This window comes from Kryptolebias marmoratus, linkage group LG4 (assembly GCF_001649575.2).
Source record: "Kryptolebias marmoratus isolate JLee-2015 linkage group LG4, ASM164957v2, whole genome shotgun sequence".
Classification (NCBI taxonomy): Eukaryota; Metazoa; Chordata; class Actinopteri; order Cyprinodontiformes; family Rivulidae; genus Kryptolebias; species Kryptolebias marmoratus.
Window position 1 is genome coordinate 13,342,571 of NC_051433.1, and position 26,074 is coordinate 13,368,644.

Genomic DNA, 26,074 nt, shown 5'->3' on the forward strand with positions numbered 1-26,074 from the left:
CAATAATCAACATCTTACCTGCAGCAGAAATCACTCAGAGCACTTTCAGTTTGGTATATCTGGGGTGGGGGGATCCAGCTAACAGCTAGTCGTGAAGTCCCAAAACCTTTTTATTCTAGAGGTTCATGCAAAAACTCTGTTATAAACTTTTACATCAGACGGCTGTCAACATTGAAGACTGTGTTGTCTGTGGGCCGCTTCCAGTTCTGCTGCAAAACAAAACACATTAAACATGACTGAGCAAAAATAACTACCCGAGGGAAATCTGTAAACTCACGACTGACATTAAAGCATTTCTGTGAACACCAAATGAGCTGCATAAAAGCAGACCGGTCAGCGTATCTTACACACAGCACACAAAAAAGGGTGAAATTAGAAGAAACTATTAAACCTAGTAACTTATTTATACAGTAAAGCTGAGGAAAACACTTGCAGAAAAAAGAACTTCAGTACAAAATCATTTAAGAGTGGTTTCAGATGATATTTATCTGCATTATAATGCGCCGTGCAGCTTTATGTCCTACAATAAGCACTGGTGTGTATATTATTAGATTAATATGCAAAATAAACACCTATATATTTCATTTTAAAAAATATTCCATATGGTATTTTAAAAGATTAATTTGGTTACAACATTGATTACCTATTGAAATTAGAACCAATTTAAAACTATTAAACCTTTTTTCCTGATTAGCTGGAAACTTCGAGTTGTTTTTCTTTTGAGCTCTTTTAAGACGTTTTAATGAATTTGTTTTAAGTCACATAGCGAGTTTAAAACAGCAAAAACAGCGTAGAGTATTCATCAGAATTGAAACAAACAGTGCATTAGTAATTATTTTTCTTATTTCACAGTTCCAGCACTGTGACTTTTCTGTTGTTACTATCATTATTGCGATAATTGCGGTTTAATGTGTCGGGACTGTCCCCGCCCCCTCACTTCCCTCCTGTAATCCTCCAGCATCAGCGCAGCAGCTAAGGAGGCTAACACAAAGCGCTACTTTGATTTCAGTTGAACATATCTTTAACCTATTATTTGGTAAGTTTGTCACACTTACGTGGTTAAAAGGTTGTACTTTTCCTCGCCCTAAATCGTGGGTTAGTCACAGCGGATACGGCTGTATGTGTGGTTAATTTATATTCTCTTCCGATAATTTTTTTTCTAACGCTAGCCACCTAGCTAACGGTCCGAGTATCGCTTCGACTTCCGTTATGCTAAGCTACTTGTAGCTAGCCAGCTAGCTGTGCCGGTGTTGTGAATATAAAGTAAAAAAAGCGGGGTTGTGTTCGGGTTAACACCAAGAACGGACGCACGCACAATTCAGTCAAACGATATGTGATAATATAAATGTGACTGATATTTATTTTATTTTTTCAGCTCCTGTGAATTGCATGGTTAAGATGAAGAGTTAGCATAGAGGCTACCTCATCCGCTAGCCTCAGCAGTTAGCGTTGAGTCTTTTTTTTGTAAACAACACATCCTCCTGTCCGGTTTTAATCGAGGTCATGCAGCGCTGCTCTGATTCGCAGCTACGTGTTGAAGCTGCTCAGTAATTCATGGCGAAGTGGGTCAAAGGGAATAAATTAGCCAAGCTTTGAAACCGGGCTGGGTCAGAACAGCGGAAATGTATCACCGTGGAAGAAGAACCTGAAATTAATTGACTAAAAGTTTAATTTTCAATCGGCCCAGACTCCTCGGATTTAGTGTGTTCTGTGCAGCTGGCGGGCTGGGTGTTAGCAGCCCTGATGTTGACATTGTCACAGAAAGTCAAATAGTTAGCCGCGGGTGTTGGTTTCAGACGGGTCTGGGGTTGTATCAACACAGCTGAAGACTGTGGGCTGCTCAAGGGCTTATCACAGGGGCAGTGCTAGCGAGTTGCATAATGCTCAGTGCATTAAAGTGACCCGCCCTGGGACGGACGAATAATGAGTTTTTAATGTTGTAACAGCTGCTCTCTGCTGTCACTCCCATCTGCAGCTATGGCAGCAATCAGGAAAAAGCTGGTGATAGTGGGAGATGGAGCCTGCGGGAAGACCTGTCTGCTCATCGTGTTCAGTAAGGACCAGTTCCCTGAAGTCTACGTGCCCACAGTGTTTGAGAACTACGTTGCCGACATCGAAGTTGATGGCAAACAGGTGTGTTTTGTTTTTTTTCCTCCTCCCATATTTGAAATGGGCTGTCGGGTTGTGTTTGTTTACACCAACAGCTGATTGCTGGCGGTGCTCCTTGCACTTTCCTCAGTAGATGGTGAGGTGTGTGTTTAGGTTTGCAGATTAGTGCAAATTACATATAATTATCTCAACTTTTGGATTTTTACAAGTTTGCCATGAATAAGAGCATATGTTCTTCCTGAGAACTCCCACAGACTGGATAAACTAGTTTATAATGGTAGCTTTGTGTGTCCCTGTTAAGAAAATCAGGTTCAATCTATATCAACTGGCTCTGTCTGACTTTTGTCTAAAATTCATTTTGTGTGCAATGCATGTGTTTTTTTTTTCTTGGTGGTGTCCTTTCCAAGCAAAATTTCAAACAAACATCTCCAGGAAGCAACCAATGCTGTGGGGCTGAGATGTATTTAGACATAACCAAGTCTTTAGTTTATTAGACTGTTGTGAAAACACAAACACAAATGCTTTGATTTCCGTCAGATGGGGTAACTTGGACTCGTTGTTTTTCTGTACAAGGATCAGTCAGGCTTGCTCGGGTTGTTTGTTTAGCTTTCCAACATTTTATTTGTGTCTAAAAACGCCCATGTTTACACAGTACAGTGAATTATTACTCTCCAGTTGCTATAAATTACAAACAGTCATCTTTTAGTGGAACACTTGCTGCTACCATTCTGCAGTAATGTTAAAATGTAGAGTTTAGACAAAAGGCCAAGTTTATATTTTTCTGATTTTGAACTGCACACATTAATGACATAATTACTTTTTTTTAACAATGCATTGTCAAAATCTAGTTGAAGCAAAAGATCTTCATTCTTGGCTAAATGATAAGGGTTGAATGTTGCTCTTTGTGAAATAGTATTCCTAAAACATTTTGAACACAGTTTGTTTACGGAACAAACTAATGTATGCCTGCCATCAGTGAATTGGTGTTAAAAGTGCAAAATTTGCCCCGCAGCTGATAACTTTTAACCTTTTGGCAGGTTGAATTAGCTCTGTGGGACACGGCAGGTCAGGAGGACTACGACAGGCTCCGCCCCCTCTCCTATCCAGACACGGATGTCATTCTCATGTGCTTCTCCATCGACAGCCCCGACAGTCTTGGTACGTACAGAGAGCTGTGACAACGCTGGCGGCGCATTATTCAGCTTCTGACTTCTCAGTTGAGGATTTTAAAATTGGCTCAAATAGTTTATAAGACCTTCAGGACTCAGACTGAGCATGCTTACTGACCTACAGTTGGAACTGCTTTTACTAAACATTAAATAAAATTAGCTTTTATTTGGCCCTTCTTTATCATTTTATTTATTTGTGTTGGGGACATCATTATGTATTTGAGTTGGCTGGTCTTTTAATATAGATGTTCTACTGTTAATAAAAAAAGTAATCCTGGGGGGTAAGAAATAGATTGTTTTACTCTGTTGTGTTACAGAACAAACCCTTTATAGATTTATGCACGATTATTTCTTCACAACTGGGTTTGCTGCTTGTCAAGTCTCAACAGCTGTTTCTGCTCTAACTGCTGACACTTTTCTCCCCCCATTCAGAAAACATCCCTGAGAAGTGGACCCCTGAGGTGAAACATTTCTGTCCTAATGTTCCCATCATACTGGTGGGAAACAAAAAGGACTTGCGTAACGATGACCACACTCGGAGAGAACTAGCCAAAATGAAGCAGGTAAAACTTCAGATCACGCACCAACACGCCAGCAGCAAACATCGATTTCCTTAAAGCGTCCTTTTTGTTTGTTTCCTCAGGAACCCGTGAAACCAGAGGATGGACGGGATATGGCGAACAGGATCGGTGCCTTTGGATACATGGAGTGCTCCGCAAAAACAAAGGATGGCGTGAGGGAAGTGTTCGAGATGGCCACCAGGGCTGCACTACAAGCCAGACGGGGAAAGAAGAGCAGTAAATGTAACCTACTGTAAACACAGGGGCGCGGGGGGCATGAGGACTGCTTCCCACAGGGGGCAAGAAGGAGAATTAGGTCAATCCTACCCCCAGACAAACCCACACAAAAGACTATTCTCCCCTGTTTTTACTAAAGGTGTAATGCTTTTACTGTTTTGTCTTAAGCAGAAGTAGTCAGGTTGTCAGTATTCAACTTTGAGGTTATGGAAAATACTTTTTTGTACCTTTAACATGAGTAAAAATTTGCCATAATGAAACCTCCTTTAACATGTATGTAACTGAAAAGGTCAGCCAGGGGACCTGTTGTGTCATACTTGCTAACTACAGTTAAGTGCTTAAGCCCTGCCTGCTGATCTGAGGAATGTGTCCACGGCCAACTAGGGTGAAGTACCTGCACACTGTGACCTGTAGTCCTTTAACTCGTCCTACAAACCGATGCACACATTAAGACTAAACCTGTGTGTGCCTCACATATGTGCAAACAAACGGATAATCTTATGTGCATTATGATTACACGCACATCACAAGACTGGAAACTTGTTTTGCTAAAACACAAGTGTTTTGTGTTAAATTGCTTCGTAAGAATTTGCTTCACTTGACTGGGAAACACTGAATGACAACCACCGAGTTGAATTAAAGCTGAAATATGAAACTAAAGCCAACGCAGGCTTCCCAGCAGATTGTTTTTTAGGTTGAAATTTAGCACGGGTGGCCGGTTTAAAAGGTCTTTTTTTTTTTTTTTTGCGTTACGCGTTTCAGAGTTGGTCAGGGTCCTGGCTCAGCCATAGTGCAAAATCAAGTGCACTTAGGATACATGGTGGGCATTACAGATTAATACGAGCCACTCTTCAGGTGTTGTCGTGTCAATGGGGCCTGACAGACGATGCATTATTTTGAAGAAAAAATATATAATAAGCCCTTAAACTAGTTATGGAAAAAAAAACAATTATATGTATTAATCAGGATGTTTTCAATTGAAAAATAAACTTGTCAGTGCTCCCTGGTGGACAAACTAGTGTCTGTTTTTGTTTTATATTTCTTGCTGTATATCTTTGTTAATATAACCACTTGCCTCAACATGTTAGTGTTTTTACTTGAAAGCATCTCATTCACATGTACAATACATATATATTCAAACTGAGACTCCGCAGGTATGTTGGAAGTAGTTTTAATTCCTCAAAATCAAATCTTATCTACATTCATTTCCATATGAGCTAAGCTTTAGTGTTCATATCTGTACACTACTGATCTACAGCTTTTGGGATGAATATTATTTCCACCGGACAGATTCTTTCCATCCACTGAGCTGTGATATTTTCTGAAACGGTAAATAACAAAATCTCACCCCACTACGACTTTAAAAGACGCAGATCTCGTGTTTTACGGTTAACTTCCAGAAATACTTTTATGAAGCTGAGAAGAGTCCCGTGTGGAAACTCGCCTGGAGGGAGGGATCTCAGCGAGACCGCTGGAAATTACACCACGGGGGGCTCAAAACTCGTATGAAGGTATGAGGGGGAGGAAATCAAAATGCGGCCTCGGGGAGTTTATCTGGAGGCAGCAGCCAAAACGAGGCCTCTGTAAGTAATGCGACGGATCTCCGGGCACGCCATGGTTGATGCAATCACGCGTGAGTCAGCAGCTGCAGGCGCTCGGGTTTGTTAACAGCCGCCTGTTGTCCAGCGGAGGAGGTCCGAAACAGCTCCAGTCTACAGCTGGACCAACCTGTGAGACACAATAATTACAGATGAGGAAAAAGAGGAGCAAGGTACTTGGTTGGTTTTGAGCATTCCTCTGCAGATTTTTAAATAAAGCCAGTCTTAGAGCATGCAGTTTTAACCTTTTTTTAAAACACAAACCTGAGTCTCTGAGATCTTCATTTGCTGGGTGTCTCAGTTTTCTACTGGTTCTCACACCTGGACAACAGGGACAGCCACGTCCTGAGCTCCTGGTGGGAGCACAGAAGCCTCTCCCTCCCGCTCGTCAAACTAAAAGCCTCCCAAGCAGAGGATCGGGGAGTTGACCCGAGCATTCGGGACGGACGCCTCATAAAAGCGGGACGCATCCTTTTCTGACCTCTGGGATCTCCAGGTTAAAAACATAGCGACCGACTGAAGCTCCTGTCTGATCAGTACGTTTTTTAAAAAAAGGCTCACAGAGGAAATCACTGATTAAATGAAGTCTTTCTTCATTTCTGACAGAAACCAATACAGCTTATTACAATAATTCCATAAACCCACTGTTATGAAGGCTGCATAAAACATGTTTTAACTTGTCCGAACCTTTTTACACACATGAGAACAAAATATATGTCAGTGTAACAAAGTCAACAACTGATTTGTCTTAACATGAGCAATAATTTAGCTAAACATCTCAATCTGTTCACTGCAAGCTCTTTGTTCAGAAGTAAGTTTGAGATAGGTGAAGCCACTTTCATCGAAGAAGTTTTATTTAGAGTAAAAAAATAAAACAACAGCCGTCTAACGTGGCTCACTGGGAGTAGCAGTGTTGCACGACTGTGCTCCAAAGGCCACATCAGAAAGGTTCTGCATTCTGCCATGCATGATTTTAAATCCAAGAACAAACACATTCATCAGATGTCATCAAGTCCCACACAGTTTGTGTCTTTGCTGAGAGATGCCGGGCTCTCAGGTGTACCGCACCTTTCGGTGGACGGCTGACAGCTAGGCCGTGGAAAACCTTTTGAATCCTCTGTTCGATAGTCACTCGTTCTTCTTCGGCGGAAGACTCGAGCGGGCCAAAAACACCGGCAGCAGAGCTAGTGCGCCCAGACCTAGCGCCACTAACGGACGGTAAAAAAGCCAACCTATTCCGATGACAAGGAGGGACAGCGAGCAGGAGATGCACAGAGCGAAGATCATCAGGCCGAAGGACACAAGGTCCCTGAGGAGGGGAACCCAATCCACTGCAGGCGCAGGACAAAGACAATATGAGTCTGAGAGGCAGACAGTGACAAAACTCATGAATGGTGTGGCTGTAAACCCACAGTGAGCGTTCATTTACCCAGTGTGTAGACGATGCGCGTTGTCAGCTGAATACTGATGAACATGAGGGCCCAGCCTGCAGCTCGGAGTCCCCAAGTCTTCATGCTGTTGTGCTGGCGTTCCCTTTCAAACACCTCCTGCAGGTGAGACACAAACGAAAACATTCAATCAGGCGCGCGAGTATGATCTCACAAAGAGACGTTTAAACCTCAAACCCGCTTCGACAATCGAAAGTTACCTCTGCTGTGAGATCCTCCAGGTACAGGATCTCCAGGAAATCTCCTGACTTGGTTTTAAAAGCCATCAGTGTCTCTCCTCTCTGCATGGCTACAATGCTAACCTGGAAAACAGGCAGAGGTTTTTACAAGCATCTAAAACAAATATCAAGAATGTGTACTAGTTACTTGGACTAATGTGGACACAGTCAGCCTGCTTGGTTATTTAATGTCAAAAACAACAAGAAAACTAATTATTAGTGAGTTATTTCTGATCCACATCATTTTAGTTCATGCTTTGCAATGGGAGAAAAAGCCACTTCGTGATTTGTAGCTGTTAGTAAACATTGATATTTTAAGCTGCGTCTCAGTCAAAAGAAGTGATTTGAATTTAAGTGAAAAACATGAGAGAAATTATAAATTTTCACTACTTTATGACATATAATGTAACTCTATACTTTATTTTATTATATCATAAAAACAGCATGGACAGTAATCTAATACTACTTCTACACAAAAATACCATTATTGACAATTTTATACTAATGTTTGACAAAATGTCAAAATGAAAGAAAGCTAATAATGTGAGCATTTCCCTGGGATTCTTAAATCACTGAGTTTCATCTTGGCACATTATTAAAGATCTCTGTTAGGATTGACATTGATCATTAGAAACAAAGTACAGAAACAGGGTTCTATCATTAACAAACAGGATATCAGTGAAGTATGCAATATGTGATTTAAATTGTTGTTGAAATTGTTGGACTTTTGGACTCTTTATTCGCTCTGTGGGAGTTAAACTACACTCTGACCAAACCACTCTCACATTATTTAAAAAGACTTTCAGCAATGATTCTAAGTTTGGGCCTGAAAAGCACCACACAGAACCTCTAAAATGTTCATTATGACTGGTTTTGCAAGTTGGATTTACAGTTTCAAAACTCTTTTGTCCTGAGAAACGTGAACCTGTTTAGTTTTAGGGCTGTGGTGTCCGATCCTGGTCCTGGGGGACCACTATCCTGCATGTTTTAGATGTTTCTCTGCTTTGATACACCTGATTTGACTGACTGAGTGATTTACAGGCTTCTGCAGAACTTGAAGACCTGCTGAAGAGCAGGGAAACAAAAAAAAAAACATGCAGGATAGTGGCTCTAGGGGAAATGTTGAATGAGAGTGCAAAACAAATAAAGAAAAAATAACATTTGAGAGACTTTAGCCATCTCATGACACATGAACAATTCTATGATTCTTAACAAGTGTGTCTAAAGTCTCCTACAGTTTTCTTTCTATAAGCTGTAATCTGATTACTGAAGGCCTCAGTGTATTATTCACATCATTTTCAAGCTCAAAGCATTAATTACCCCTCCCTCTCAGTTACTGAGTTTAGTAGAAATAGACATCAGGACACAAATGTTTCAACATCACTCAGAAAAGTTTTGCATTTCTGGTAACTTTTCTGTTTATAGTAACAAATAAACCTGTTGGATGCTGACAGAAAACCAGACATCTCCATGCTGTTAAAGATTTAACCGATTTTTTAAAGTTTCCAATCTGAGTGTGCATGAGGTTAGAAATTAGTATGTCATTTGGAGGATTGCTGAATTATTGAAAAAGATCATCTGGAGCACCTACAATCTGAGGCGGCCCGAGGGGAGAGTTCTCACCACTCAGTCCGGCGAAGGAGAATCTCACACGCACATCCCCAACCTAATGAAACACAAATAAAGCACACACAAATAAACTAGTATTAATGAGTGGAAGAACACAAAGGTCAACAATGAACACACAAGTGAGATGGTAAAGTGTTGCTGCTCACCTGTGGCCTGTTTGGAAACTGGGTGTGATAGAAATAATCATCATGAATGGAGAGAAAAGAGTCCAAATTAAAGACGGGGTAATCCCTCAAACTCAGAGTCTGGAAGTTGTTGACCTGCTCCACCAGGCCTGAAGACGAGCAGCAAAATGACTGAAGGAACATGCATCGGATTTAAACACAGCGTCAGCGTAGAACGGAAGAAATAAATACTTTTGGACAGGATGAAAGGTCCAACGTGGACTTCAGGGGACACCACTGTCACACCTTCAACTGGCATGGCGCTAAAAGACAAACGGGAAGGTAAAAACATGCGGCAGGAAAAGATGGAGGCAGACAGATCTTTAAAACATGTTCGTACCTTGGGTTCTGGTGTCCGATTTCCTTATCAAAGTTACGACTGCTGATCAACTCCGATTTCCACTCGGTGTCTAAACAAAAAAAGCAGTCGTGCCAAGTCGGTTCTTAGGTCATGTTGCTACTAAAAACGACATGTGTGGCTCCAAAAATAAACAACAACTCACTGTAGGTGTACGTTGTTTCTGTCTTGGTTTCACCGTTCTCTTTATAGTCCCTGAAATGATTTCAGAGTCAACTCACTCGTCTCCGCGTCAAACGATCATTCATTTTTCAAGCCCGACTCACTTGCTCTCGCTGTACTCCACCCACTGATACATCTCCACCTGCCTCCTCAGCTTCACTGCCTGCACCACCACCTTGTAGTTGGGGTCATGTAGGGGCTGTACAGACGCAGACACACACACACACGGACATTTAAACTGACTCATACGCCTGCTAACCTTGTTAGGTTCAGACGATTCCGACAGAACCACATATGGTGCAAGGCGGCGCAAAGAACTCACAGAAGAACGGTCAAAACAGCACATTTGTGCACATTTTCAGCTTGCGAATAAAACGAAATGTCACCAAAATGTTTACCACTTGCCGAAGTTGTACATGGGTTACAAGAAAAAGGGCAACAAATAAAATCATTCAGATAAAAATACTAAAACTGGACAATCTGGACAGGTCACTAAAGGCTCATACACAGCAAGATGCAGAGCCCAGTATGATCTGCAATCTTTATATGGCTATCAACATTAAGGTTTTCAGCCATTTATACTTCTGTGGGATGGGTCTTTACACTGTAAGCTTCAGTGTGAATTACTGAGTCTGCAGTTTTATGATCTTGCCTCAAGTTCACTTTGACTGCACACTCAGAGCACCTCACAAGATCTGCTGTTTTGGAGATCCTTGGGTCTAATTATCTGACTTTTAACCCCAAACCATAACAGCTGACCTGACAGGTGCCATTGTATAAAGTTATCAATGCTATTGCATGTGTCTATGCATTCAGGTGACACCTGCTGGTACGTGACAACTAAACCATGACTGGTTTGACCAGGACAGACACAATGGAACGAGTTGACAGCTTACCTGCAGAGTGTGCAGCTGAGCAGACAGATGGACTAAACGATTGTTGTTCTGCGGGTCAAGGCTGGAGTAAGACACCAACGGCACAACCTGAGAGAGGCCTTCGTCCAGGGAAGACGCCGTTTGCAGAGCTCGTCCCTGAAAAGAGACACACACGCGGAGGTGGTGGCGCCTGTTCTTATTCTGCTCGACAAGCGCACGATCAGCCCGTGTTGCAGCTTTTCGACCGGAGCCATTTGAAAGCGACGGTCTCTTACCTCATTGGTGAAGAGAACGTAGATGGAGAGGAAGAACAGTCCGACACCAAGAACCATTCCTCCTGCGGTTTCACCGAGGCGCTGCAGGAATCCAGGGTTGGACTTCACCGTCACACGTTTGTGTTGGTCCTGACCTGAAAACTAACACAGATAAACAGAGACAGTTGAATGCCCACACCAACCACAAGTTTATTAGGTGTTTAATATCATTTAAGATGCTCTAATCCGACAAATGAATGTGCCAGTTGTAGCCCCTTAAATTATGATTCACTGTAGCACAAATATGACTACAGAAAAAGACAATAACAACAACATCAGGAAACATCAAATGCGTTAATTATCAAGTTATTTTACAACTTTTGTCAAAGTCACATTAAACAACCCACTCAAACTGCCTGTGCAATAAAACTTTTAATGCATTTTCCCTGCCTGTAAGGAGTTAAGCTGAATGTAACACAACTAGAAAAACTTTTGTTAAATATCTTGTTGAACAGGCTGGGCGTGAACTAGAACTTTCAAACTTTTTGTGCTTCCTACACCTCACCTTATTACAGCTATCAGTACATATGGCTTGTTGCTGTAAAAAAAAAATATATATAATCGGCAGTATTCTTACTTTTGCTTTTGTTTGAAATAGGCAAAGAACCAGTAATGGGTAGGCTAAACCTGATAAATGAAAGCTAAAATAAAGCAGTGGCGGCAGTTAAAGTGTTAATAATGTAATTAGGTGCACACCGATAAAAACAAACACGCGCTTTTTATTAAATTAAATCAGATTTGTGTTAATGAGCCCACTCACTGCTTGTTCTGAAGACATCTCCTTTGCTTGATCAGCTCTTCAAACAGAAATCAGGAAGATGCTAGCAAACCGACACACAAACGGCTTTTTGACAAGGTTTGCTTTCTTTGTTTTCAGAGTATCCCGAAACACGCCCAGGAAAGGCGGGGTCACCGAGACGTCGTTCATATTTGTTTGCACCGCTCTGCCGGAGTGTCTCAGTGAGAAATACAAGCGCAACCAAAGAAACGCTATGACCCGACGCTGACCCAACCTCCAGGGTTTATGGGTAACGTAGTCTTTGTTGAAACTTGAGCAGATTTAACGAAACAGATCAGTTGTTTTTATATATTACCGGGCTAAATAGTCACATATACACAAAATATATACAAATACAGAAAAAAATACACTTTTCCTCAAGTGCTGTGGTAACATACAAGAGTAAATACAGCTTTTATTGTAGTTTAGCTGCGGTTTTAGGTAATTATTCCAATTTTCTGCCATAATGTTATACTTCTGCTCCAGTTAACCAATTTCACAATTGGTTTGATTTTAAATTAACATCACTACACTGGCCTACATTGTTAAAATAATAAATGAATTGCATGTTTGACAGGTTGTTTAAGGGTTTGCAAACTCCAACAAAGAAAGTAGAAATGATCAGAAACTGTACTTGTTAATGGCATTTCAACAATTTTTTTTAGACATTTACTTTTTAAACTTTAACATGGTTCCATGTCAGAAAATAAAATGTTCACAATATGTGGGAAAATCTCACATATTTACAACAAAAGCCAAGAGTATGGAAGGAGAATTCTGCCATTAGTCGAGAGCGCACATATTCGATTTGCAAGCAGGATTTCATCTCCTTCCATAGAAGTCTAATTTGGGAATGAAAGTTTAGATATTTTCTAAAACAAAAGAAAAACACACATTTGTAACCGTATGTCACAACTGACATCACAAGTTTCACTGAATACCTCAGTCTGCAGTGAAATGCAACCTCTTGTAATCTCTCCTTCACACACACACACACACACACACACACACACACACGCACAATGCATAGATGTGCCAGTCCTAAGAGGATTATTGCAAAAGAACTCATAGCAATCCTGTCACCTTCCATCATCATGGTTCTTCACACACGTATCCATTCAGCTGCATTCAGGTAAAGGGCCAGGACTCAGCATTTAGAGGGAAAATACCCGAGACACCGTTAGGATGCAGGAGTATGACATTATAGTGCTTGGAACTGGGCTCAAGGTAAGAAAATGTGTTGTTCTTATATGAGAACGTTAACATATATCTTGAGTACCTGGCAGGTTGCAGAGTTTAAACCCAATGAACTAAGCTGTGTTTATTTGTGAGGTGGGAATGAATCCTAAATGAGGTGTTTAACTCAACAACTGATGCTTTACAAGCTTTGCTCTTCTGTAACATGGCTCTCTAAGATGTCATAATGGTATACTGTCAGTGCCCAAACTATTTTTTTTCTGTTTGATTCTCATCTGTCATAAAAACAAAATTAAATAATAATAAAAAAAATAATAGGCTCAAATTTATCTTGAAGTTAAGATTCACTTGCACCAAACAATATAAAAATACTGAATAATTTTCTTATTTTCTCCCTCCATTAGAATCCCTACTAATAAAATGGGTGCTGGTAAAGTTTTTGTTTCGATAAAAAATCTGAATGTTTTTCTCACATTTATGGATTGACCCACTGAGCTCCCGCTGGCTGTCAAAGGAGATTTATCTGCCTTAATGCAAACTGATATCTACTGATTCCAGCAAACAGTTAATCCTAACTCACCTCATCCCTTTCAGGAATGTGTCCTCTCCGGTTTAATGTCTCTTAGTGGAAAAAAGGTCCTTCACATTGACAAAAACCCTTATCATGGAGGAGAAAGTGCATCTATTTCTCCTCTGGAGGAGGTGTGGTAAAACAAAAACACGTTAGCAGACTGGTGGATCTTCTCACAGACTGTTGGTAAGTTGTGGTTATTTTCTCTGCAGCTGTACAGGAGGTTTAAAGTTCCAGGTCCTCCTAAATCAAAGGGCCGTGGGAAGGAGTGGAACGTGGACCTCGTCCCCAAGTTCTTTCTTGGTACTGGTGAGTCCTGCAGCTCATGTGACTGTCCTGTTTGTTCAATGCCTTGCTTGTTCTTTAAGAGTGGATCGGTGATCGTCTGCTGTGTGTTTGCTTCAGGCCAGCTGGTAAAAATATTGCTGCTCACTGAGGTCACCCGCTATCTGGACTTCAAAGTCGTCGAAGGCAGTTATGTTTACAAGTCAGGGAAAGTTCATACAGTCCCCGCCACGGAGGAAGATGCTCATGGTTCAGGTGACAAGTGTTTCCATGTTTTCAGAATGTTCTCCATGCCGACATTCACCTCGTGGTAATAACTGATGCATGTCCTCAGATCTGATGGGCATGTTTGACAAGAGGAGGTTCAAGAAGCTGCTGCACTTCGCCCTGAACTTCGACACGAGAAACCCTCGCACCCACCAGGACCTGGATCCTCACAAAACCACCACGCGGGAGCTGTTCAGCCGCTTCGACCTGGGGCAGGACGTCATTGAGTTCACGGGTCACGCCATAGCCTTGCACTCCAGCGAGAGGTCAGTTCAGGCCTGCAAAAAAGTCACAAACAAGTAATCACTGAAGAGCTGGCCGTTCTCCCTGCTGTCCCCCTTTGCAGTTACCTGGACCAGCCCTGTTTGGAGACCCTGGACCGGATCAGGTTGTACTCGGAGTCTTTGTCCCGACACAAGTCCAGTCCGTACCTGTACCCCCTGTACGGGCTCGGGGAACTACCGCAGGGATTTGCCAGGTGAGACTCATCATCGATCATTCCCAGGCGGTTTGTTTCATGCAAATGATCTGAACAGTTTCTCCCTGAGTGACTTCTGAAAATAATTTAGCTTTCACTTCTACTTCAGTGCAAAGGCACAGGCACGGCTATTCAGCTTCTTAAAGTTCAGTAGTTTTATCTTCCACAAAAGTGCTGATGGAAACATTCACAGGCTTATAAAAGAGGTGCAGAATAAGACCAGAAAAGGCTGCGTCTTGAAGAATGCGGTGGCTTCATTATTGTATCCCTTAAATTTTGTGTTATTTTGCTCACACTTTGTACCTGCTGGCCACATTTGATTCATGATTTTCATTAAATACAGTAAATATTCGTTTCAGACTGAGCGCAGAGTACGGAGGAACCTTCCTCCTGAACAGGGCGGTGGAGGAGATTGTGATGGACAACGGCAAAGTGAAAGCTGTCAGATCTGATGGAAAGGTGAAGCAGATGAAACACTGTAGTGGAGTTTGGTACCTAAAGTGACCCATAGCCCTGTGTACTAAATTGTTGTGTTTTTTTCTTCTGTTTTCCCAGCTTTTTCACTGTAAACAGTTAATCTGCGATCCCAGCTACGTTCCCAACCGAGTCAGGAAAGTAGGGCGAGTCATACGAGTTATTTGTTTGTTAAACCATCCGGTTAAAAACACCCAGGAGGCCAGCTCGTGTCAGATCATCATCCCTCAAACGCAGCTCAACAGGAAGTCAGGTATATCACCAGGCGAAGCATTAGGTGATCACGAACAGCTCTCTGAAATAACACTTCTGTGTTTCCCTCTTTTCTGTTTCGCTCCTGCAGACATTTACATATCCGTGGTGTCCTACAGTCACGGTGTGGCCTCGGACGGGATGTACATCGCCACAGTGAGCACCACTGTAGAGACCAGAACCCCGGAGAAAGAAGTGCAGCCGGGCCTGGAGCTTCTCGAGCCCATCGTGCAAAAGTTAGTGACACGATCGAGCCTCTCATTTCAGTTTTGACACCGCATCAATTCAACTGATGCCATTTCCTGTGATTCTTAGATTTGTGTCCATCACCAACCTGCTGGTTCCAAATGAGGACGGAAGAAAGAGTCAGGTAATGGGGACATCCACCTGCTCCAACCGGGAGGAATGGGATGGAGTGTGGCGGGTCGAGTCTTAATGATTTTCTCCATCTCCCCTCTGCTGATTAGATCTTTGTGTCCCGTTCGTACGACGCGACAAACCACTGTGAGACGGAGTGCGAGGACATCAAAGACATGTACCACCGACTGACAGGAGCAGAGCTCTGCTTCGTCAGGTCTCGGCAAACGTCTCGCAGTTCTGAGAACGACTGAAGCTTCTCACATCAGGACCGCACGATCCAACGGAGACAATGAATGAACCGCAGCTAGAAAGCAGAGGGTGTAGCATGTAGCATGTGCTGTTTAAATGTTCAACAGATCCCTCACTTTTTCTTTTTTCCTGATTTGTTTGTGATAATTTCTCCTTTTTTGTGGACATTTGCAGAACATTAAGACGTTGAGTAACTGGAAATCTTTTCATTTACTGTCAAAAAACTGTGTGTTTTGTCAGTCATCACTAAGAGTTCTTATGTCTTATTGTTGTTGTATTTTAGTAGAACCTGAGCAAATTTTGTAAAAACCAAGAGGATAAAAGAGAAGACATATTTAAAACCTTTGGTTGGATTGTGTCAGTAATACATATCAAAATGGAGACCTAACTGAAGCTGATTAGTCTTTTTTGTTGTTGTTAAAATGGCAGCATGTGAATGGTGTGGGTTTAAGCGACTGTGAACATGTTGCACTGAGGCAGATGATTAGAGATGAATCACAGTGATGCAGGGAGGATTTGGGGATTCTCCTCTCCACGGGGCTTATGCGTGAGAAGGACAAAGCCTCTGAATTATATCATGTGCTGCACAGGCAACCTGTCTGAGGCAGAGCTGCTGGAAAAGAGGCTTATCCAGATGAAGGACAGGCGCCGCAAACATCACCTCGCCCCAGAACCGGCTGGACATACTTACGCAGACACTCACGCCTCATTTCTTCGTGTTTTGCTTCCAAGCAGCCACGCCTGCTTGTCATTTCTGACAAGTTTTCAGTCAGATCATCAGCTGAAGGATAATGCATCCTGTGAAGGATGAGGTTCTTTAGAGTTTTTATACATTTGCGATTATAACTTTCCATACTTTTCTAGATTCAGATTTTCTAAAACTTTCTGTGGACTTTTTACCCTTTACCTGTAGTTGAAACATCTGTAAACTTCCTGTGAATGTTTTTACAGCAGTGCTTTTTTGTTTTACATCTAGTAAAATGAAAAACCTTTGCTTAGAGTCGAGGGCCAGAAGTGGTCCTCAGGTTGTTTGTCGCACATATGTGGTCCAAAGTTTGTCAGTCAGAAACTTAAAAACAAAGAAACTGATGTTTAAAACCTTATTCTTAAGGTGTGGCAAATGAAAGAGAGGTGAACATCACTATGACTACATCCACAACTTCTGGGGAAAATGCTTTACTTGTCTGAACAGTTTTAAAATGTTGAATTTGATATTTTAGAAAAGGCATTAAGGATAAAAAGCCTGGAATCACTAATGTCTTTTTTTCCATACTTTTCAAGGCTGCATAGGAAGCCTGCTTGCTGTTCGTCATTCTGCTGCGTTGTGAAGTCTGTTACTCTAATGAGCTGCTTGAAAACTGAATTTCCCCTCAGGGATAAATAAAGTATTTGTCAATCAATCAATCAGGTCTTTGCTGTTTGTTTTCTCCTTTTTCTTACAGTCATGACTTTCAAATGCTGTTCATCCACAGCAGACGACTTCTCTTCTCCTTTTTAATGAAACTCTGCACAATATGCTGTCAGGGTCAGACTGAAGGACACGAAATGAGTGAAAAAGCAGCCAAAGTCCAAAGAGGAAGTCTGAAGAGCTATTAATCAAGACCACTTTAAACAATTACAAGAAAGTCTGGCTCCTTAAAAGCGAAATATACAAAAAACAGGAGACAAAATCAAACTTTTCCCCAGTACTGCATAAAACCTTTTTATTTATGCAGATGTAAAATAACAAACACAGAATGCTGAGAATGTTTGGATGTGCGTTTATAGCTTCAAGAACACAATAAATTAATTACTGTAGATGTATTTACTAAATAAAGAACAATTATATAAAAAGGATGATTGTATTTATGCATCAGAACATAGTTTCACTTTATGACACTCACCAGTGGTTCTCACTTAAATAATCTCCTCACAGCACTTGTTCATTTTCGGCAGACGGCTGCATTCGCTTCCCTGAATGAGGAACATTTTTCTTCTGCTCCAACACTGAATGTTTGAAACTCTCACGGGAATTTAACAAAAACAAAACGCAAAGAATCGCCTCAAACAGGTGCTCAGTGATGACTCAGCGTCACTCTTCCAGGTCATCAGGTGACGGCGGCCGCTTCAAACCACATCCATCCGAATAACTGCTGGAAATAAATACTTCTTATGACCCTTTGGGAGCTTTCTGCAGAAGAACGACCTTGCCTCGCGTTAGTGAACCCCTGCCGCTCGTTATCACGCTTGCATGTCGTTAACATCCCACCACTTAGTCCCGTTTGACGTCCAGTGCTGTGCTCGGAGACGGAGGAATCAGACCGGCGGCGACCAGTCTTCGCTCGCTGTTCAGAAAGTTGAACGTCGCGCAGGCGTTCGGCTGCAAAACAGTTCAGACAGCTGAGGTCAGGTTTGCATTTGTTGTTTTAAAGTTTTCATTAGGGTGTGCTGGACTTTCTGAGCCAGCACGCCGGCACATTATCGCACTGAGACACCGAGCACTTACCGTGTCCTGCACCTCCACAGCGATGCCTTTACGCCTCAAAAGCGCGAGGACTGAGGGGTCGATTTGTTCCAGCCGAGCTCCTGTTCCCAGCACGAGAATTTCTTTATAAACAAACAAACAAACAAAACGACAAGAGGACAAAAAAAATGAGGAAGTGTTGCTCTTTAAATGTGCCATTTGAAGAATTACATATGTGCACAAAGACAAAAGGTTCCCCCTTTATTACGAGCTTAATGTGAATCATATTTGAAGCCTTTCCATTCATCAAACCTGACAGATTTTAGACTAACAGCATCTTCCATCATTGTTTCTAAAACACAAACTGTGCAGATGCTTTTAGATAAAACCAAGAAACAATAAAGCTGAGTTGTTGAGTCCCTTCTGATAGAGTTCAGCTTGTGCTTATCAACATATTCAAACCTTCTATCTGAGCTCTAATGGAAGAGTTTTACTGGCTTTAGTGGTAAAAAAAATAAGTTTATTTCTTAACACTGCACTGCATCTCTTCACCTTCTGTCTGGATCAATCTGCTTTGGCTCCTGTTTTATTAAGGTGTCCTTCCTCAAAGACCCAGCACACTTTTCTTCTTCTGTCAGCTGCTCTCATAGTTTAAGCTGGACGATCATTTAAGGACTATAATAAAGCAACATATGGATAGAAATATTACAAAACTACACAGACACGCATGGTTCAAATCAAATTGTTAAAGTGGCGGTAAAAGGAGTGATCCATGTCCGATTCATGAATGTCTGACATGATTTTGGTGAAAACAGACAATTTAATACTGTAGCCTCATTTTGCAATGTGAACCTAGACACTAAACTGAGGGAACGGATTCTTAGGACTTCAAATTTTATTTTCACTCCTGAGGGTCTTTGTAAGGGGTCTTTAGGGGTCACCTCAGCCGATCCTCTGCCTCCATCTCACCCTATCGTAGCATCCTCATCTGTCACACCAAGCCTTTCCTTATTCTCCTTCATTACAAAGACTCTACAGGCTCTAAAACGTTTAGTTATGTCGTATTGTCTAAATACATCAAATAAAAGGGGAAAAAAAGTCTTGACTGCTATTCTCCTCTTCACGTTAATGCACATTTATTTTACCTAATGTCGGTTCAATCATGTGGAAGAGTGAAACGCTTTCTTCTGTTATGTCTTCATGACTACCAACCTGCAAAAAACAGAGACAATTACAACAATTAATTGGTGTATGAAATGAAAGGTTGTGAGCTGAAAGCTGTGGGGATCGTTTGGATATTGATCTCACATTCCACTGCAGGATGGCAGGAAGCAGCAAAGCGCAGGGCCCAAACACCTGATTACCGTCGATGTTGAACCCTGCTGGACTGTAGCTGTGGATCTGGATCCCACTCTCGTCATCCTTCTTCAGGATGGAAACTGTGGTTCGCTGGTACATCTCATCGTCCCCAGGAACTAATTTGTGGCCGCGAGTTAGACATGGGCTGGAATAAAAAAAAGAAGACAACTGAATTAGAACCAGCAACATGTGAACCATTTTCTGTTATTTCCTTTCAGTAAAAGCAAAGATGACTTCTGCATCTTTAAACTGTGGAGGTGTAGCTGCAGCAAATCCTGCCTGATTTTTATTTTTAGCCCTGCAGAGACCTAAAATGGGACAGCGATTTCAGAATTGGGCCGCATTTTGTAAAAAGATGAAATAACATTTTCAAGACAAGACAGCAGAGCTTTAATACCTAGAAAAATGTGAAAGAAAAACAAATCACCTCCAGTTACAACCAGAGATAATATGTCATGAACAATAAGTAAAATCTGGAGTTGTTTAAATTGTTTTATATGGAAACAATAAAACCACTATCTGGTTCAGAGTAAATTAAGGCTGTGCAACAGAGAGCACCTTTCACCACACAGTTTGTCTTGCATCAGCTGCTTTATATTTGTTTGTTAAAACAGACAACATGTAATTAACATTTTATGCTGTGAGACCTGAAAAAAAAAAGCCAGAGTCTGATCAGGACCTAAATCAGCTCAACTGTCCTGATTATCAGAAACTTAGTGAAAGAAATACAAAATTAAGTAAATCGATAAAATATGAATACAAAACTAACGCTAATACTAGATCGTTAATTAATAATATTTTTAAGTTAGGCTCATTTGTAAAACAAACGTGTGTGACACCGACTTTCATAACGAAAACAAGAAAGTATCACACAGAGGGGGAAAAAACAGTTCTTTAACAGCCGCTTTTTATTTTTTAATTAATATATAATCAAAGTTTAAATAAAAACACCAGAATACCTGGAGAAAACGGGAATTGCCTTGGAAGAAAACAGAAACCCCACAGTCGACCTCTGAAATAATAATCTTCTGCACGCAGCGGCCATGTTGAGCCGGTGACACTAAGGGGGACAGAATTCACTGTAACACCAGACAACTGTTTCCGGTGTCGAGCAAAACACAATCGATTCTGCTTCACATCCGTCAGTCATATCCTGTTAGTTTGTTCTGTTTGTTTTTATTTTTTTATTATTATCATTACTACTGTTAATAAATTTGCTTCTTCTGAAAAAACAGAAGTATATCTAACAACACTGAAGAAACAAAAATACTGATGAAACGTAATGTTTGAGCAGACACTATTTGCAGCTGAACAGCTTCTCATATTTAAACATGTGTCTGTGGCCTATATGTAGGGTTTATTTTGATGCTCAGTGTGGTTTCTCTGTTAACTTAAGAACAGAATCACACGCTCATCTTCACGTAGTCAAACACTCATTATCTTCTTTGTCTTAATCATGTCTGAACACATAATTATTATCATCCTCAGGTGTAAGTTATACACTATATGCAGTACATTTAGTATCATTATAGGTGTGTGACTGCTTCTCCTGTGCTTGGCCAAGTTAACATGTAGTTTTACTGACAACTAGTTTGTCCAAAGTTTAGTTAAATGCCACTGAGAAGGTTGATTCCTTTACAACACAATTCTGAGGTCAGGATGTTAATGAGCCTCAAACATCTGCTCATGTATACAAGTAACATCAGGTAATATGCTCATTAAATAACCTGAAACTTGTGTTTTATTCTTCTGTCATACAGGAATACATCAGAGACAACAGGACTTTTTAAAACTATAACGTTCATGTCATGTTTGTTTTTTCAAGGAGCAGCTTGTCATAACACCAAAACAAAGATGACCTGTGCTGGAATAACAAGTAGGAAGGTGGCTCTGAGATGCAGTTTTTATAGGTGGGATTATTGTAATTAAATGGTCACATCTGTGTGTGGGTGTGAATGCTTCTAATCTTTTGACTTTTCATTTGTTTTGTACTCTTGCCACTAAACTGATGAAAACCTAAATATTGTTCTGCACCACACTTGCTTAAAGGCTTTCCTTTCAAAATTCCAAACTAGATAACTAGTATTAACTACCACTAGATAACTACTAGTTTCATGGGTGCTAATATTGATTTTTCTTTTCTTTCACTCAGTGGGACAAATGCTGTTGATTCATGTGGTTGAATACTTGCTCTGATTGATGATCAAAGACAGAAGCCAACTAGATGTTGCACTAACACATCAAATGCAGGGCTTTTGGTTTTCAGTTTTCATAAAGAATATATATCTACTGTCTTGTTTTACGTGTGATTTGTATAAGAATGAAATCCTGATACAAGTCGCTGCTCCTCCTCATCGAAAGGAGTCAGCTGAGGTGGTTCAGGCATCTGATTAGGATGCCGTCTGGATGCCTGGAGGTTTTTCAGGCATGTCCCACAACCCGACCAAGGAGAAGCGTTAGAAGATGGATGGATGGATGCATTGTAGTATGTGAATGCATATATCATGCATTCACATACTACAAATAATGAAGAAAAGTGGCTTACAAGATAACTGTCTATAGTGCTTCTTTTTATTTTTTTTACATTTTTTGTGTCCAGCATATGTATCTTTAACTGAGGTGTAACAATTACAACAAAAAAATATTTTAACTCATCCTGGCTCACTGTCAGTGTGAGTCCAGATTGTCCTCAGTGCACCAAACTGATGTGCAATTAAAACAGAGTTAGTTTATTTGACTTATATTTATTAAATCCCTGCAGGTTAAGCACCATCTGTTAGAATAATAAGCAGGATTTTACTCACAGTTTGGACAAATTATTTGACAAGTAAATATTTTGCAATAATATCAAGGACATATCGTTCCACAAGAAGATAAATAATATCTTCAAGGTTGTTGCTGCATATCTGTAAAAACAACACTGAAGAATCTGAAACGAAGAAATAATACGTGAGCAAAAACAAATATTTGTAGGTGATTGTTTGTAACTTCTCATGTACGATCCCATTTATAGGATTTTTCTAAAACATTGGACGTGCTGTAGGTGTCTGTGGTCTGTACATGAGTCTTTCTGAAAGTCTCTGTGGTTTTCCTGTCATCAGAAATGACCTGCAGTCAAACTCTAACTACCCTCTGAAAGATCAGAACAGTCTTTTTCTTCATCATGGCTGGACGCGTGTTTATTATCATCCTTATCTGTAAGTTAACTCTTCTATATATTCATTAATGTTGTGTTTTTGTCCCTTATCAACAAAACTTCATTAAAATAGTTTAGGTAATTTTATTTTAGTGTTTGCCTATACTTCCTATGCCAATGGTCAGCTCTGTCCCAACATTTAATTTTTCTAATTATTTAATATTATGACTTTATTAATAACTTTGTCAAGGTTATAAATGAGTTTTGTATTAATCCTGTTGACACATTTCCAACAGGTTCTTTTTGTGAGATGCAAAAACAAGGTCAGTGTCTGTTTTTCATTTATCAGGTCCAGCTGTGATGTTTTCACTGTATGATTTCATCGTATGAAATATCTATTTCTTAATAAGAATATTAGTGGATCAGTTCAACAAAAAGATAATTAATTTTCTATTTTTGTCTGAATTTTCAGCTCTTCCTCAGGCTAAACTGAGAGTTTACCCACCAGTGATCAAAGAAACAGAATCAGTCTCACTGAGCTGTGAGGCTCCATCACATGTTTCTGTCCATCAGTGTTATTTCTATGTGAACGGAGGAACTCAGACACTCCTCTCCTGTGTGAAGACATTTACAGGATCTGATCTGCTGAGGATGTCATGGCAAACCTCACCTGCTGTGGTTGAAGTGAGATGTTTTTACTCTGTAAAGATCGGACGTTTTAATCTTCAGTCTCCACACAGTGACTCATCCTACATCACCATAGGTGAGTGACAGAGTCTGCTGCTTGGACAACTTAACATGTAGTGTTAGTGAGAACTAGTTTGTCAAAACTTTATTTAAAATCTTAACCAGAGTACTGACTTCATTACAATGCAGTTGTAGCATCTTAAAAATCAGTATTTCAGATGTTCAGTGTATATTCATGGTGCTTTGTGTAAATTCATGCTGATTCTGTTTGAAATGTTTTTTCACTGACACATCATCCAGTGTCCTTGATTCAACATTTACACCATATTGAATTTTTTGTAGGTCTGAAACCTCAAATGAGCATGAATCATTTTAAAGGTGATCAAACTATCTTCACCTGTTCTCTGCCTGGATCTGTGAAACACGATACAACTTGTCATCTGTACTTTGGAGAAGCAAATCATCCAGCCGAAACAAAAAACATCATGAAGACAAGGAGCTCAAAAACCAATCAGTGGTTCTGCCAGTTTTTTATCCCAGAAGGTGATTTGTTGAGACGTCTACAATCAGTTCAACAAAAAGATGCCAGCTGTGATTACAGTTTGGAAGATGATGGGAAAGTTTTGTCTCCTCGGAGTGATCCATACGACCTAACAGGTGAGTCCAAGAAGACAGGCTCAGTATAAACTGGTTTTAGGACGGTTTTGTGCCTTACATTAGTACTTCATGCATAAATCATAAACTGCTGCCCAGTCGCAGCTCCTGAGCTTAAATAATAATGGAGCAGACTCTGGCTTAGATTCTTGAATTTCCTCACCAAATATTCAATATACAGTGATTTCATAAGAAAGATACATTGAAAAGTCTTATTAATGTAGATCTAATTAGACTAGGTAGATCAATACAGGATTGGGTAATAACTAGTAAGCCCTGCATGTAACAATGTTAAATAATTTAATTACAAAATCAAAGTTATAAACATGACACTTAACAAGGAAAAGGAACATAATGGTTGAGTCTCTCAAACATTACATTCAGAAGCCACATAAATAGTGAAATAAGATCCACCTGTGGGCGATCCAAGTGTAGCTGTAGACAGAAAATAAGCCTATCATGTTGGAGAAAATGTCCTGTTGAATGTCTCCCCTTTGTTCTTAGTTCTTAGTCCTGGTCTGTCTGGTCCAAACTGCCTGATTCATCATTTATCTTCTAATTTTAGCTATACAAATGGATTCAGGATCAAATAAGATATGATGATGTATTTTTGTTCATACTTGAAACTAACTGTACAGATCTCTGTTTTTTACTGCAGGTTTAGTGAAAAGTGAATCAGTTGAGATCAAGACAACACAAATGTTTACCACCTCAGGTATGTCCTGTAATGTATATATAATATATTTTAGACCACAGTATAATTCACTAAAAACTTAAATGCTTCTCTCTGGGTAAGCTGTATTCAGTCTGCATCCTGACCCAAGGAACTCAGAAAAAAACCCTAAAAATTAAAAATCAAAAACTTGGGAAAACAAAAATACTGACAGGACAGCAAAAAACAGAGTAACACAACACATGGAGGAGAGGCAGACAGGAACAAAAAACACATATTTGAATGCATGATGTCAGGGATGATGAATGTTTGTGTAACATTTAAAGAAAATTCAATAAATATTTCAGTTTAAACTTTAGAGGACAATCTGACATCGACTTTTTAAAATTACTAATTGTGGCATGAGTAAAAACATAATAAATGCAGGTTTCAGCTGCAAATGTAACTTCAATAGGAAAAAATATAATTAAAATAATTTATTTTTAAAGTATTTTGGAAAAAGAACCAATGCAAGCCCTAAAAACATCCTTAACCCCAGGGTCATTAGGATGTGTAAAAAGTTTAAATAAGTGCCCAGATCATCATCATACATCATTTTTATTAAATATTTAAAAAAGTAAAAAAGTTGGAAAACCCAAAAGTCACAGCAGGAATGTCCTGAATGAGCTGAATGTTTTGATATATGAATGATTAAAATGGCTGAAAGTACGCTGAAGTAGTTAAAATCCAATAAATGTAACGGAAGAACAGTGTGAACGCTGACTCAGCTTTTACACAAATAAAACACAACTGCTCAAACCCCACAGTTTGGATCAAATTTCTTCTATTGCTGCTTTTTTAGTTTATTGAATAAAAACATGAACCTAACATTAATCCCATCTGTTTTTAACAGTTTTTCTCTCTTCAGGTCAAGCTGTTCCTGAGCCTCCAACCTCTGCTGGTGTAACTACTGTTCAAGTCACATCAGGTGATACGTCCATTAATCTGTGATCTGTTAAAGAAAATAATAAATTAAATGAATGAATCTGAAATTTGTTATGAGTCTGTGGAGATCCTAAGTCATTCAGCTCATTGTAACCAGAAGTGATTAAATGTAGCATGCTTTTCCTTAACAGAAATACAGGAGTGATGGTTAGAAATAGTAAAAACTTTAATTTTTTTAAATAATGGGTTTTTTTTATGTTTTTGTGGATCAGCGAATCACAACCCCACAACAAACACAACCTCTGATGTAAAAGCAACAGAGAACGTGGGATCAGGTGTCGACAGCTCAGGTGGGGATGTTGTTCAGCAGGAAGTGTTGGAAAAATTCAGCTCTGCCGAAATGACTTTAGGTGATGCAGAAGGTGACTGAAAAGTTTAGGGCAGGC

General features: G+C 40.2%; 5 protein-coding genes across 5 annotated transcripts; 3 read left to right on the plus strand and 2 right to left on the minus strand.

Moving 5' to 3' along the window:
• Positions 1-905: 905 nt before the first annotated feature.
• LOC108235763 (transforming protein RhoA) lies at positions 906-5,090 on the plus strand. Its single transcript, XM_017415986.3, has 5 exons — positions 906-1,036; positions 1,976-2,133; positions 3,147-3,267; positions 3,711-3,841; positions 3,922-5,090. Exons 2-5 carry the CDS (start codon positions 1,978-1,980, stop codon positions 4,093-4,095), a joined length of 582 nt encoding a protein of 193 aa, XP_017271475.1. The 5' UTR covers positions 906-1,036; positions 1,976-1,977; the 3' UTR covers positions 4,096-5,090.
• A 1,154-nt stretch (positions 5,091-6,244) lies between these two features.
• Positions 6,245-11,757, minus strand: LOC108235607 (transmembrane protein 43). Its single transcript, XM_017415718.3, has 12 exons — positions 11,602-11,757; positions 10,803-10,943; positions 10,549-10,683; positions 9,757-9,851; positions 9,636-9,685; positions 9,473-9,542; positions 9,325-9,395; positions 9,115-9,242; positions 8,931-9,005; positions 7,322-7,423; positions 7,103-7,220; positions 6,245-7,004 (listed from the first exon to the last, which is right to left on the minus strand). The coding sequence occupies exons 1-12, from the start codon at positions 11,617-11,619 to the stop codon at positions 6,802-6,804; spliced, it is 1,206 nt and encodes a 401-aa protein (XP_017271207.1). The 5' UTR covers positions 11,620-11,757; the 3' UTR covers positions 6,245-6,801.
• Positions 11,758-12,638: 881 nt separating this feature from the next.
• On the plus strand, positions 12,639-17,156 carry zgc:112334 (uncharacterized protein LOC619199 homolog). The gene is made up of 11 exons (XM_017415685.3): positions 12,639-12,846; positions 13,411-13,518; positions 13,600-13,696; positions 13,793-13,927; positions 14,007-14,205; positions 14,286-14,417; positions 14,777-14,876; positions 14,973-15,144; positions 15,235-15,379; positions 15,459-15,513; positions 15,611-17,156. The coding sequence occupies exons 1-11, from the start codon at positions 12,805-12,807 to the stop codon at positions 15,752-15,754; spliced, it is 1,329 nt and encodes a 442-aa protein (XP_017271174.1). The 5' UTR covers positions 12,639-12,804; the 3' UTR covers positions 15,755-17,156.
• A 266-nt stretch (positions 17,157-17,422) lies between these two features.
• Positions 17,423-20,641, minus strand: ndufaf3 (NADH:ubiquinone oxidoreductase complex assembly factor). The gene is made up of 5 exons (XM_017415838.3): positions 20,514-20,641; positions 19,504-19,699; positions 19,341-19,407; positions 18,238-18,338; positions 17,423-18,111 (listed from the first exon to the last, which is right to left on the minus strand). Exons 1-5 carry the CDS (start codon positions 20,597-20,599, stop codon positions 18,004-18,006), a joined length of 558 nt encoding a protein of 185 aa, XP_017271327.1. The 5' UTR covers positions 20,600-20,641; the 3' UTR covers positions 17,423-18,003.
• Positions 20,642-22,652: 2,011 nt separating this feature from the next.
• Positions 22,653-26,058, plus strand: LOC112450509. The gene is made up of 7 exons (XM_025005891.1): positions 22,653-22,751; positions 22,987-23,013; positions 23,163-23,453; positions 23,720-24,034; positions 24,690-24,746; positions 25,597-25,671; positions 25,901-26,058. Exons 1-7 carry the CDS (start codon positions 22,718-22,720, stop codon positions 26,056-26,058), a joined length of 957 nt encoding a protein of 318 aa, XP_024861659.1. The 5' UTR covers positions 22,653-22,717.
• Positions 26,059-26,074: the final 16 nt, after the last annotated feature.

Coding starts and splice junctions, on each gene's coding strand:
- LOC108235763 (XM_017415986.3), top strand. CDS start 1,978: ATGGCAGCAATCAGGAAAAAGCTGGTGATAGTGGGAGATGGAGCCTGC. Junction 3,268..3,710: donor CGACAGCCCCGACAGTCTTG/GTACGTACAGAG, acceptor CCCCCCATTCAG/AAAACATCCCTGAGAAGTGG. Junction 3,842..3,921: donor AACTAGCCAAAATGAAGCAG/GTAAAACTTCAG, acceptor TTGTTTCCTCAG/GAACCCGTGAAACCAGAGGA.
- LOC108235607 (XM_017415718.3), bottom strand. Junction 9,396..9,472: donor ATCGGACACCAGAACCCAAG/GTACGAACATGT, acceptor TTTGTCTTTTAG/CGCCATGCCAGTTGAAGGTG. Junction 7,005..7,102: donor GCGCATCGTCTACACACTGG/GTAAATGAACGC, acceptor CTGCGCCTGCAG/TGGATTGGGTTCCCCTCCTC.
- zgc:112334 (XM_017415685.3), top strand. CDS start 12,805: ATGCAGGAGTATGACATTATAGTGCTTGGAACTGGGCTCAAG. Junction 13,697..13,792: donor CAAGTTCTTTCTTGGTACTG/GTGAGTCCTGCA, acceptor TGTTTGCTTCAG/GCCAGCTGGTAAAAATATTG. Junction 14,877..14,972: donor CTGTCAGATCTGATGGAAAG/GTGAAGCAGATG, acceptor CTGTTTTCCCAG/CTTTTTCACTGTAAACAGTT.
- ndufaf3 (XM_017415838.3), bottom strand. CDS start 20,599: ATGGCCGCTGCGTGCAGAAGATTATTATTTCAGAGGTCGACTGTGGGG. Junction 19,700..20,513: donor GCAATTCCCGTTTTCTCCAG/GTATTCTGGTGT, acceptor TTTTTATTCCAG/CCCATGTCTAACTCGCGGCC. Junction 18,339..19,340: donor CATGATTGAACCGACATTAG/GTAAAATAAATG, acceptor TTGTTTATAAAG/AAATTCTCGTGCTGGGAACA.
- LOC112450509 (XM_025005891.1), top strand. CDS start 22,718: ATGGCTGGACGCGTGTTTATTATCATCCTTATCT. Junction 23,454..23,719: donor CTCATCCTACATCACCATAG/GTGAGTGACAGA, acceptor AATTTTTTGTAG/GTCTGAAACCTCAAATGAGC. Junction 24,035..24,689: donor TGATCCATACGACCTAACAG/GTGAGTCCAAGA, acceptor TTTTTACTGCAG/GTTTAGTGAAAAGTGAATCA.